This window comes from Microtus ochrogaster, chromosome 7 (genome assembly GCF_000317375.1).
Source record: "Microtus ochrogaster isolate Prairie Vole_2 chromosome 7, MicOch1.0, whole genome shotgun sequence".
NCBI classification, from domain to species: domain Eukaryota; kingdom Metazoa; phylum Chordata; class Mammalia; order Rodentia; family Cricetidae; genus Microtus; species Microtus ochrogaster.
The window spans coordinates 40,300,380-40,313,544 of NC_022014.1; the positions used below are offsets into that span (position 1 = coordinate 40,300,380).

General features: G+C 44.6%; 1 protein-coding gene across 1 annotated transcript; it reads right to left on the reverse strand.

Annotated features, from left to right (window-relative positions):
• Nucleotides 1-6,591: 6,591 nt before the first annotated feature.
• LOC106143828 (protein RoBo-1-like) lies at nt 6,592-12,494 on the reverse strand. The gene is made up of 6 exons (XM_013347061.1): nt 12,422-12,494; nt 11,573-11,725; nt 10,252-10,383; nt 8,213-8,332; nt 6,721-6,776; nt 6,592-6,636 (listed from the first exon to the last, which is right to left on the reverse strand). The coding sequence occupies exons 1-6, from the start codon at nt 12,492-12,494 to the stop codon at nt 6,592-6,594; spliced, it is 579 nt and encodes a 192-aa protein (XP_013202515.1).
• Between the last annotated feature and the right edge of the window lie 671 nt (nt 12,495-13,165).

The following is a 13,165-nucleotide window of genomic DNA, read 5'->3' on the forward strand; positions in this document are numbered from 1 at the left end:
ATGGCGTCTCTGAGCTCACTTCCTCTTCCTCCCAGCATTCTGTTCTGTTTACTCCTCCCACCTATGTTTTAACCTATCAGAGCAAGCAGCTTCTTTATTTAATTAACCAATGACCTTCCTCCATCAACAGACCCTTCATCTACACTTTACACCTAACCCAGTAAATCATCAAAGATTCAGACCAACATCTAGGGTTCCTCTTACATGAGCCTGATCATCAGCTCATGGCCCAGTCCATGGCCACTAGATCATCCTTCCGGGAACTCACAGCTTTCTGATCATGAACTAATGTAGCGTTCAGAAAATTTTAGCATAGCTTTAAAAGAAAAATATTGCAATCAAACTTGAGCTCCCATAAATGAACTGCTTTTTCTGTTAGTGAAGAGGCAGACCTTCGAAGTACTCAGTCTGAGATTGGCATGGATACCAGGCTCCAAAATGACTCATAGCCAATGCAAGTTCTTGGTTTCAGCTAGGTCCACTGAGATGGGCAGACACTGCCTCATCAGCCACTCTCCTCCTCCCCATGAACACTGGAGCATCTGCCTGCAATAACGTCTGCTGCCCTTACTTAAAAGCCTCCCTCCAGTCCAGTGGTTCTCAACAATCCTAATGATGTGACCCTTTAATACAGCTCTTAATATTGTGGTGACCCCCAACTATACAATTATTTTGTTGCTATTTCACAACTGTAATTTTGCTACTATTATGAATCTTAATATAAATATCTGATATGCAACCCCCGTGGAAGGGTCATTCAATCCCCCCAAAAGGGTCAAGACACATAGGTTGAGAACTACTACTCCACTCTTTGTCACTGCCCCCATGGAGACAACAGGATAAAACTATCCAGTTCTCCCTCAATTACAGATTTTAAACTAAAAGTGGTGTCCCCTGTCTGGAGCTTTCAAACCTTCTGACTGCTCCAAATAGTTGTGGACAGACAGAGCATATTCACCGGCCCATGAACCAATGTTCTAACATGTGAACAGACTAGAAGCAGGGAGAATAAACTCTATGGATTATCAGGGACAGAACACATTCTCCAAATTCATTATTAAGTATTTACACATTCATGTATTAGAATGTAACTGTATTTGAGAACACCGTCTCCCGAGAAATAAATCAAAATGAGGCTATCTGTGTGGGCCCCATCTGAAACAACAAGAACAACAGGAATGGACCTTAGGTAGGCAGGGGGCAAACCATATGAAGCCAGAGGAAGCGATGGTCACCTAGAGTCCTCAGAGAAACAAGAAGTGCCAGAATTACAAGGACAGAAAACCTGCTGGGCATCCCTCTGTGGTGCATTGCTATGGCATAGTTGCACACTCAGATTCTGATAGACCAGAAGACTGGAATTGTTGTCCAGCTTCACAAAAACACTGTGTTTGCTTTAAAAGAATTCTAGACAAACTACAATGTAGATTCATGGGAAAAAACCACAGGCAAGCTAACAAGGTCCTGTTAAGTTCTTGTTCAAAATCCCAAATGTGAGTACTCAAAGACAGGTCCACCTTAGTGAAGCCATGCTAGACTATTCCAGACTGACAGATAAAACCTTACCAGAGAGACTAGGCTGTTTCAAGACTGACAGTCATGTTGTAATCCCAATGGTGAGAGTGAGTCTCTATGTTTTCTGTGTGTTTCCACATCACAATATCCAAACAGCAGAATTCAAGGCTCTGAGTTTGTTGACAGCAATTATAACTATTTAGCCTCTATGTGAGTGACCTCTGCCAGCAGCACAAGTTTCAGAGGTATTGTAAATCACAAAACCCAAAATATTCTCTAGACACATATCCAAGGTTTACGAAACTGGGCCAGGAAGGCAGAAGAATTAACGGTCAGGACTGTGCAGTTACAACATCAGCCCTTAAGGCTGTGCACACCTCTGTGTGATTTCAAAAGCATCTAGTAGAAATCTGGCTGACTACCCTAAGTTTCAGCATGAAGGTTTCCAGTTAAATCCCACACATACAAAGAAAAGGCCAAAGTCAGTGTTTATGCTAATGTTCAGGATACCAGGGCACATGAAAAAATTCTTGAACCTGTGGAATCCTTGGCCATTCCTGAAAATGCCTCAGCTCTGGGGCGTCGGTACCTAAAACACACAAATGGCAGAAGTGGACTTTGCTGCTTGTTTTGTATGCAGGAAATGGCCCCACATTTCACAAACAGGCCAGACCTTTGAAACTTAATTAGCAGTGGTTTTTCTTTTTCACTATCATTGTATATTTTACTTGCACAGTGTAACAAAGTTTTTTTTTAATATTTTTATTGATATAATTTACAGACTGTATAATTCACCCTGAAAAGGTGAGAAAGTACAATAAATTAGGATTTTTCTATAAAGGTTCTGCTGTCATTGTCACAGCTGAGGGAAGATACCTTCATCCTGTGGTGGAGGCTGCCAGCCACTATTACAGGCAGTGCTTTCAAAATGGATGAGACACTGTGAAAAGACCAAATCTGGGAATCATGGGTAGAAAATGGGGGAACTTATTCTAAAGAAAGAGAAAATATTTTTAGTAAAGTCACATCCGTAAGTTTCCTCACATTTGGAAAGTGAAGTTAAACAAGAGAGGAGTAAGAAAACATCAAACAATACCAAACTGACAAAATGATCAATACAAAATCAGTACATACAAAATGATCAGTACATAATGAATGTATGCCTTTCAGTAATTCCTCATAATACCAGGGTTCTTAATTAACCGTATTTTAAAAATAGCAATCTATCCAGTTGGGATAAAATGAATTCATAATTTTGCTACCTCAGAGAACATGCATCTTTCAGGGAAAAAAATGAACTCTGCTTTTAGAATGGAAGCATGGAAAGGATGTTCTGGTGTGGGAAGTCATTCTGTCTATGTGTTGCTTTTATTGGTTAATGAATAAAGAAGCTGCTTTGAGCCAATGGCTTAACAGAGTATAGCCAGGCTGGAAAAGATATATAGAAAGATCAGCTGAGTCAGGAGACGTCATGCAGCCGCTATCACAGACAGATGTGCTGCAATCTTGCCAGTAATCCACAGCCACGTAGCTATACACAGATTAATAGAAATCAGTTACCCAAAGGTATAAGAACTAGCTAGCAAAGCGCTTAACTGATTGGGCAAGCAGTGATTTAAATAATAAACTTTCTGTGTGATTATTTGGGGACTGATCAGCTGTGAATGAACAACCAGCCTCCCCTCAACAATGTTCCAGGCATATGGAGCTAGGAACTGAGCAGGTGTCTTGTCACTATTTTAATATCTAACAAAATAAGCCTCAGACACAAATAATCAGAAGAGATCAAAGTCACCTCATTCCAACTTTAAAAAAAAATGATCCATAAGGACATTAGGATTCTTAAACACACACTCAGCCAACGCGGATCTACCTAGCTTTGTAGAACAAATGCTCCACCCTGATGATCAGAAATGAGGTTTCTTCTTTCCTTAACTGCAATTCAGCATTTGTTTCCTTGGTAACAGCCATCCTAACCAGGGCAGTCCAAAGTAGCATAAATCCTAACTTCTATGGTGGGTAAGGGTATTGAATGCCATTTGCATCTCTTCTTAGTTTATTAGCCTGTAGCCTGTATCTATCTCTCTATCTCTCTCTACCTGTCTTCCTCCCTCCCTCCCTCTCTCCCTTCCTCCCTCCCTCTCTCCCTCTCCCTGTCTCTTCTTATTTGTAAATTATAAGTGTTAATCTTCTGTCAGATATATAGATGTAAAAATCTGTCTGTAAAGAGGTAGTGTTAGAGGTTCAAAGTCCTGGAAAAGTAATTTGAAAACTTAATCGCCCCCATGGCTGATAACATAAATGCTTTTGGAGACAGTCTTCCCCGAAGTCGTTAGGATAGATCCTCATTTAACACAGCAGGTGGCCTCGTAAGAAGGCCACCTTGTAAGAACAGAGTTTAGGGCAGGTGTTGGGGCACACATTTTAAACCCAGAACTTGAGGTCAGAAGCAGGTGGATCTCTTTGAATTTGAGGCAAGCCTGGTCTACAGATCACATTCCAGGTCAGCAAAAGCTACATGGAGAAACCCTGACTTGAACCTCCTACCCCCAAAAAACAAACAAACAAAGAGATCAGTGCCAATATAACAAATATGCAGCAGGCAGACAACATAAAGATGCAGGAAGGTCAGCTAATTCCTGAGGGCAGGATCTTCAGGGAAAGCAGCCCTTCTCCCAGGACCAAGACTCACACTTCTAGCATTCAGAATCAGGAGAACGTGAGGTCGTGTGTCTGCCGTCCATCTGTGATACTGAAGGGCCCAGACTCTCACCCAGTCTCCCCCACACCCATTTTGGCAGTCATGACAAGTTTTCCAACTTCCAGGCAGAGGCGCAAATGCAGAGACAACCATACTGAGGAGTTCTGGGGTCAGGAGAGGAGAGGAAGGCTAGGGATGACAGTGTCTTGTGAGCATGTGCGCAGCAGAGATGGGGAGAAGCCAGAGCAGGTGCGGTATTGTCTCCCAAAGAATAGAGGATCATTCACAGATCCAAGGGGTGCTGGTCAGCCGATACTCAGAGGCGGGCATGGTAGCAGCAAAGAATGGGTAGGGGATTCTGGTGTATCATAGTTAGGGTTTCTAGTGCTGTAAAGAAACACTATGGTCACACTTAGAAAGGAAAACATTTCACTGGGTCTGGCTTACAGTTTCACAGATTCAGTCCGTTATTGTCTTGATGGGAAACATGGTGGCAGGAAGGCAGACATGATGCTGGCAAGGGGCTGAGAGTTCTACATCCAGAGCAAAAAGAAAATGGCTTGAGCATCTGAGACCTCAAAGCTCACCCCCAGTGGCACACTTCTTCCAGCATGGCCATGTCTATTCCAACAAGGCCACATCTCCTGATAGTGCCACTCCCTTTGAGCCTATGGGGACCATTTTCCTTCAAACCCCCACATGGTGTCAGACATGGGTTTGTTAGTGCGGGGCGATAGCTACAGGCACCAAGGGAGCTTCCCAACTGTGTGCTTCATGTATCACCGGCTAGAAGGGTGGGACTGGAGCTGGCAAAACACTAAACCTTTATTGTAGAAACACACCCAAGTCACAAAGAGATTCCTGATTGCCACTACCATGTCATCGCTCTGAGTGCAGAGAGGAAGGAGTGGCAACTCCCAGAGAAAACTGCAGGCAGAGAAACTCCTTCCTTGATCCTTAGGCCACTAAAGGCATGATGGTCTACGATATGTGTCACGGTGTTTCACTATTCATCAGGAGGCAATGGAGGGAGCTTCTTTGCTTAGGCCAAACCTCACACGGAACACCGTGTGTCCTGTCCAGAGCTCCTTGGAGAAAAGCTCCTGCAGTAACTCTGTCAAAGGACTGCTCTCACGATGCTCTCACATCATCTGTGTCGACTGAATTTGCTCCCAAAGATGGCCACAGCCCTTAGTAAGGTCCCCAGTACCGGACCATCTGCAGAGCCACACTCGGTTTCAACCAGTCTCACTGATGCATACCTTACAGAACTTTGAGATATTTTTAATCGGTAGGTCTTATGACTGGCTGAGTTCTAGTCTATAAATAAGCACACATCTAACCCCGGCACCATTTGTGTCATCCTTAGATGGCGAGAGAGACTTTGCAGAAGCAGGTAAGGATGCTGAGATGGGAACACTGCCCTGTACTACACGGGGCAGCTAGCAGGGTCCGCGGAGAAGGAATGGGCACCAGAGGAAGAGGCTGAGAGCCAGACTCAGAGTGGAGGGTGTGTAGACGATGCAGGAGGGAACTCAGAGTAAAGGAATGCAGGTGATCCCTGACCACCGGACGGACAGGAAATGGGTCCGCGTGATCCACCACAGAGAAACCAGCTCTGCAGACACCTGAGCTTTAGTTCAGGTAAACTCGGTTCAGACTCTCCTGAGAACTGCGGCTTTATGCTGTTTCAAGCCACCCGTTTTACTGTGATTTGTTATGGCTGCAACAGAAATCCAAAACAGTCAACAAAATGTAAACAAAACATGCTTTTTCGAGATTTTACAGTGTAGGAGTTGAGCACACCCCACATAGGGTAGGAGTCGAAGGCACACCAAAGCACTTCAGGAGTCCAGGGCACCCCACAGCAGTGTAGAGTCCAGCACACCCGCAGTGGCGTAGGCATTCAGCACACCCCACAGCAGTGTTCACACTGCCCTCAGGGTAGAGGCTAAGACAAGCTTACCCCTTCCCTGGGGCTGAACCATGTGGTTGTGTTTGCTCTACATGCCCCCTGGTTTAATCAAGCTAACAGAAATTCCAGCTTCCTGGCAAAGGACAAGAGTTACCCATAGATTCCTGGGGACATTTAATGACTGCGGTTTCAGATGGGACCCGCTATCTCTGGGCATTCCATTGAAATTAAAGTGGGTCAGTCAAACCATCTAATGGATATAATCTCTCCGCCACACCATGGTTCACACAATGGACCTTGCTAGTTTAAATAAGTGTACATCCTCCAAACAGAAATCTAAGCACTGGTCTTCTCTCATATTCAGAAACAGCCCCTGCTGGGACATAAAATCCACCCCACGAAGATGGGGATCATCCAGAGTGTGAAGGATTGTGGACAGGCCTGAGGAAGCTTGTTCCCTTCAGTCCACAGAGGACTTTAGACTGAGCTTGGAGAAGTCTTGAAGCTGGTATCAGGGGAGAAGGAGAAAATCTACAGCAAGGGAATCACAGCAGGGCCTGGTGAATGCAGAGAGACAGTTCTCACATACCAAGTAGCCATCGGGCACTCTTCTTCTTCCTGAAACCTTAAGAGACATGCTGGACCCTGTTGGAAACCAAATCTGAGAGCTGAGGGTCCACTTGCTCAGGGTTATTCTGTCGGAGGTCAGGGCCACAAGAACATGGTAAAGTTTGGATTCCGTGCAAGCTTTCTCTCTCCTGGAGTCCCCTTGCCTCGCTAGCACACAGAAAGGACAGTGCGAGCTGCCAATGGCCCAAACCCAGTTGGAGCGGGGAGAGCTTTTGAAGATCTTGGAGAAAATATCTTCATAATTTAAAGCGAGTATTTATAACTTCTTTAACAGACAGCCACTGGCTGTACCCTGGGGCCGATCCCTCTAAGATGCAGAAATATGCAGAATAGATGGTGATGATTCCATGCTCATGGTTCTGAAGTGATAGAGTTTCAGGGGTACCTGACTTCCTGTTTTATTTAGATCTTATTTGATTTTATTTTTCTCTGTAGCTTTGGGACCTGTCCTGTAACTAGCTTTTGTAGACCAGAAAGGCTTCGAACTGAGATCCACATGCCTCTGTCGCTGAAGTGCAGGAATTAAAGAAGTTCACCACGGCCTGGTAATATCTTATTTTTATTTTATTCTATTTTTTTGAAACAAGGTCTTGTTGTATAGTCTGGCCCGCCAGGAAATCACTATAAAGCACTTGATGTCCTCCTACATTCCTACATACAGTAATCCTACTGCCTCTACCTCCTGAGTGCTACGAGCTTCAACCTCCTGAGTGCTCATGTATCACCATATCTAGCTATAAATTTCTTGAGCTGTGTTATGACAAACTGTGAGAAATGGTCCTCCAAAGCCATGAATTACCCATCCAAATTCATTTTCTTAGCAAGAGTCAATTACAAATATGAATATGAATATAAATAATAATCAGACATGATTACAATTACAATTTCAATTACAAATATGAATATAAATAATAATCAAGGAATGGTTGGAGACAAGAGTAGCACTAAAGAGAATCTCACGAATGTCATCTCAAACATCTTGGACACGCTACAAAGAGTGACGGAAGGAGTCATTTCAAAAGGGATCACAGGGGACTGGAGAGATGGCTCTGCAATTAAAATCGTGTTCTTACAGAGGACCAGAGTTCAGATCCCAGCACCCACATCAGGCATCTCATAACTCCTGTAACTCCAGCTGAAGGAGATCTGACACCCTCTTCTGGACTCCACCAGCAACACGCACACGCATACACATATATGCATATGCACACACACATGTACACAGGCATACAAATTTTGAAATTCAGTAAAACTGAAAATCACCAGCTTTTCATTCCCCCACATTGAAGGTTGCCCTCCAAGCGTGTGTGTAGAACTGTGGGATTTCCTGAGCCTGAATGATCAAAGCAAGACTTTCAGCAGGAGGAGAACAATCAGCATTGGCACTGTTGAGATGGATGAAGGTAGAAGGCCAGTTCTATCCGGAACTGATGAAGAACGAGATAACTCACTCGAGCAGAAGGTGAGGATATTTGTGCTGTTGAGAACAGTTATACTCCTGTTGCAGGCGCTTTCTGTCACACAGCCCATTCCAGCAATCACAAAGGCAAAGGGATGACTGCTTCCCGCTGCTAAGAAAAAGACTCTAGAGTTAGTCTCCCCTCGTCTCTTCCGCCCTCCTCACCCACAACCATTGGGAAAGGAAACTGTGCTCAGAATGATCCAGAGTGCACAACTTTACCTCTTGACTAAATGCATGAGCCCAGCTTCATTCCATCCATACACAGGCCCAGCCTTACTGTCCTCTGGTCCCATTGTCTCCCCAGTATAGAAGGTACCATTTAGAGACCGTTGCATCTCAGACACAAGACTAACACTGGGGCATCTGCATGCCCACTCACTAGGAGAGATGAGTTTGTTGCACATGGAAGAAGTCCAGATGCAGGGTCACAATTATTGGATAAAACCTTTCTAAGGTACTTGTCTTCTCTACCCAGGCTCCCGTGAGTAAAATATTGTGATTCCCCTGAAAACTGACATGTCTTCTTTGAGGGCACTGGGTTCTTTATGAGAATAATTATGGAACACACTGGATGCCTGTTTCCTGGGATACACTGAAGTAGAAGCTTGTCTCACTAAGGATGGTTTCAACTTTCCTCTGTATTCTTTGATATCCCATTTTCTTTATTCATCTCAACTCATTCAGACACAGGGCCCTTCTCTTACTCACCCCCGAACCTCTGTAAAATTCCTTCCACATAAAAACATAGCTCGTCTCCAGACCTGTCAGACTCTCAGTCTATCACGTAACCCGTGCCTAAAACACCACTAATTCCACACTACTTTTCACGTTCTTATGAGGAGCTGCTAGCTCATCCCCATAGCATACAGTCCAGAAGAAAAAACCTAGAGTTATTTTTGAAGTTAATCCCTGAAAAGTACCTGTGCTCCTCACAACAAACATGTACTTTTCTCTTGCATAGGAAATTATAAATATTTCACTAAAATCAGTGACTTTATCAAAACCTCAGAGCTTATTGATGGGGTCTGAGTCATCATAACGTTGATGATGGCTTCAAGTGTCACCTCTCTTCTGATCAAGGTCCTATTCCAGAATATCACAGCAATACAGATGCCCAAATTTGACTCTTTGGTGGGAAGCAGTTCATCCCCCCCCCCCGCTTCCCTCAGCTCCCATCCCCTATCTCAACTCTTCTTCTGCCACCTCTTTTCTTTAAAATGGGCTCAATCTGAGTTTAGAGGGACAACCAAACACTTGGTCCCTTGTTGCCTTTGCTATACGGGCTAAACAGTTTTTAAGATAATCTGAACCCTGGGAGCTGGAGAGATGGCTCAGCGGTTAAGAGCAATAGCTACTTTTCCAGAGGATCTGAGTTCAATTCCCAGCACCCGCATGGCAACTCACAACTGTCTCAAACTCCAGTTTCAGGGGATCTGACACCTTCATACCAATGCATATAAAGTTAAATAAATTATTTTTAAAATAATCTGCCCCCATCACGCCAATCTCCTGGCAGAGGTGCCCAGGCCTTGAATCCATTGAATCCGCCTATGTCACATCTGGGTTCATCTATGTGACTAACAGGACACAAGATGAAATGATATGTCACTTCTAAGATGAGGGCTTGAAATTCTCTGCTCCACTAATGACTCTGTTCTGTCTCCCATCACTTCTCCAAGGGGGAAACAAGAGGATTGCTAGGAAAACCCCGGTAACCTATAAAGAGGCCATGGGAAGAGAAAGTGAGACCCGCCAAATGCCAAAAATGAGATGGAAAATAGATCCTCCATCTGAAGAACCACAAGACACCCTGGGCATCTGAAGGACCACAGTTTATACCAACAGCAGAACTCAGCTTGACGAGACACCCTGAGATAGTCACACAGCAATGCTGTTCTCAGTGTACAGACTTTCAGATACTGACTGGTGATAAATAATTATTGCCTTCACCTGTTAGGTGTGGTATTGGTAGTGATAAATGGCGCTGTGCCCTTAACAATATAAACATCCTTGCGGAGATAATGATACCTGTGCCAATAACCGCAACACACTTCGTCTCGTTTCCTGTGCAGTTGAGGAAACTTAGGATACCCTGCGTGCCTGGCTCCTCATAGTAGGCAAGACATTGAATACCATTGGCTTCTTCAGATGCCTGTGGTACTGAATGGAGAGGGAAAGGTTTTTATTTGGAGGAACGGGCAGGACATAATAGCTGAGAATATCACTACCTAACCCAATACAAAACCATATAGTTCTTTCGTGATTGGACAACAAAAAATACATAAAATTCCATAGGTGGAGAAAACAAGAGACGGGTATCAGAGATCCTGTGGTGATGGTTGTGCACCCAACTCTCTACGCCTCTCTTCAGTCACTCGCCTGTCTACATGGCAGGAGAAAAATTCCTAGATATTGGGAAAGGAGATAATCTGCCATCTAAAACTATGCTGACAAAAGGGTGAGGAATTAGTGCCAGTGTGACAAGAGAGAGGGTGTGTGTGTGTGTGTGTGTGTGTGTGTGTGTGTGTGTGTGTGTGTACTCCTAGATACTTCTACTTAGGAGACTAAGGATGAAGAATTACTTGAGTAGAGTAATTCAAAACAAGCATGGGAAACACAGCAAGATTCCATGTCCACAACAAAAACAAAGATGAGGGACTAAATAGGTGAGAAAAATCTCTCAGCTGAAGGCTGGGGTGCACATTTAAATAATAGTCTCAAAGACAGAGTGAGTGCCAATCCATGGCACTCAACTGTCACTCATTCTCCCACAGGGGCAAGGGGCTTGCATCTCCCCTTTCATGTGTCCTCTTGATTGAGATTGTCAGTATTATAGCAATATAGATATTATCACTTGTTATATCTAAATGTCCATTGGTCCCCAAGAGTTGCCTATGTAGCTGGTCACACACACTGTACTCCCAGCTGCACCAACTTTGGAGGCTGAGGAAGGAGGATTGCTTGATCTCAGTAATATAATGCAAGGCCGGATACGTGCAAGACTCCATATCAACAATACAAAAATCCAGGATGAGGAATAAAAAAGGTGAGGAACTGTCAAGTGGAGGAGCAGAGCAAAGCGTTTAAACCAAGAGACTCATTGAACCTACTTAGAGAATAGACCCAGGAGCAATTACTGCTGCCCAGCTATCACCCAGTCTGTGTATACAGCTGTGTGTACACATACCCAAGAGAAGGGTGTGTATTCAACTCAGACGCTTTACAAAGGAAAGCTTCAAGCAAAAATGGAAGGCAAGTGTCATGGCTGCAGCCCATCAGCAGAGAGATACACCCAGGGAAAGGCAGAGGGGCCCTGAGCAGGTGGGGCCCACGCCTGAGCTGTACTCACGTGTTATATTGTCTTTGTTGCAGTTATCAGATGTGCAGCAACGGTTCACAAAGCTAAATCTCCGTTGATCCCCCAGTGTGGCTGAGAATTCCAGTTCACTACATGGGTCTTTAGAACACCCTTTTTGTTTAAACGTTTGGTTTGTAGCAGAAGCTGCAGAAAATTGAACCACTAAGTAAATTTTCCTCCTGAGCTAGGGGTAAAGAACCTGTCACTTCATGCCCTCTGCATGAGTACTGCACTTCTCTAAGAGTCCCTCCATCTGCAATGGTCTATTTCAGAGAACGAACCAACAGAGGGGCCATTTGCTACTAAGGGAGTGACTGCTCGTAGAGTACTTACTTAGAATGTGTGATTCCCTGTGTTAGATTCCTGATAGTGTGAAAATAAGAAGGGAGTCACACCCGAATGGCCCTCATCATATAGAACCCAGGTCCTACAACAAGCAAATGCTCCCACCGCCTCCCAGAATCCCAGGCCCCCAGTCTCATCCTGGAAGGCAAGCAAGGATAAACTGGAGACGCTCAAGGTGTGAGGGTTGGCTTACATGGTGTGTCAAATCTCTGTATTTGATTGAAGCAACCATTAGAGTCTAGACAATCATCTGCATCCCCAGTACATTGTTCATTTTCACATGTATATACCATACACGGGTTACTCTCTGCAAGAAGGAAATATGCATCATTTTAAGGGTAACCCAAGAGCCTTACAGTTGATGTTTTCCTGGAGTCAAAAAGTCATAAGAGGCTAGATAGGAGTTTCATCTGGTTGGCAACTTCCCCAAGGTTCTTGACTGCTCACCTCCCCCTTCCCATTTTTAGGAGAAAAAAATGCCCTGTTTAGTCTTACCCTCAGAGCTGACAGCTAAGCTGGTAAAGACAAAGACTGTGAGGAGGCTCTTCGGGCTGGAGGACCAGGCCATGGTGACTCCTGTGAACACTGAATGAGATGCAAGTGAGGACAGTGGGGTCAGAGCTATGGGGCTCAGACCTGTAATCCAGCAACCCACACCCCCGACTGTGTTGTTTGTCTGTGTTCATCCACACATTCTTTCTGAAAGACAAAATTTATTGAACACTAGGTTTAGAGTAAATTTAGAAGGATGCAAAACTGGAAAACATTCCATATCTATATCAAGGCATGGAGGATGGGGAGGGGTATTTCTCCCAGGGAAGGAATTTTTACCCAAGAGAATTCTTCTTGCATGGGTCTGGAGGGCACTAGATCTCCCTCCACAGTTGACAGGGCTGAGTTATGAATGGCTCCTCTGGAGAGCAGGTGTAGGCTCTCTATGTGGTAGAAGGTTCTGGGCCATGGTGCTCAAGAGCCCTCGGCCCCTTAGCTAAGGACATGAATTCACCACTTCCAAAGTCACCTTTCCCATGACAGCTGGCCTCCCTCACCAGGTATCACAGCCCACACTGGAAATGCTCACCAAGAAGTAGCCTGCTCTTCTGAAAGGACTGCCTTGAGATGGAGAGGAAGGCCAGTGATCTCACCAGAGCGAGGAGGAAAGAAACACTCACTCTGTCTGCACTACCTCTAACTTTTATAGCTCAAATGACCTTTGCCTGGCGATTAATGCACAGTAAA

What these genes read in the sequence shown, in the direction of transcription:
- LOC106143828 (XM_013347061.1), bottom strand. Translation starts at nt 12,494, where the DNA reads ATGGCCTGGTCCTCCAGCCCGAAGAGCCTCCTCACAGTCTTTGTCTTT. An exon ending in CTTAGCTGTCAGCTCTGAGG is followed by an intron (nt 11,726 to 12,421) that starts GTAAGACTAAAC and finishes AATTTTCTGCAG; the next exon opens with CTTCTGCTACAAACCAAACG. An exon ending in TATCCTCACCTTCTGCTCGA is followed by an intron (nt 6,777 to 8,212) that starts GTGAGTTATCTC and finishes GGTTTCCAACAG; the next exon opens with GGTCCAGCATGTCTCTTAAG.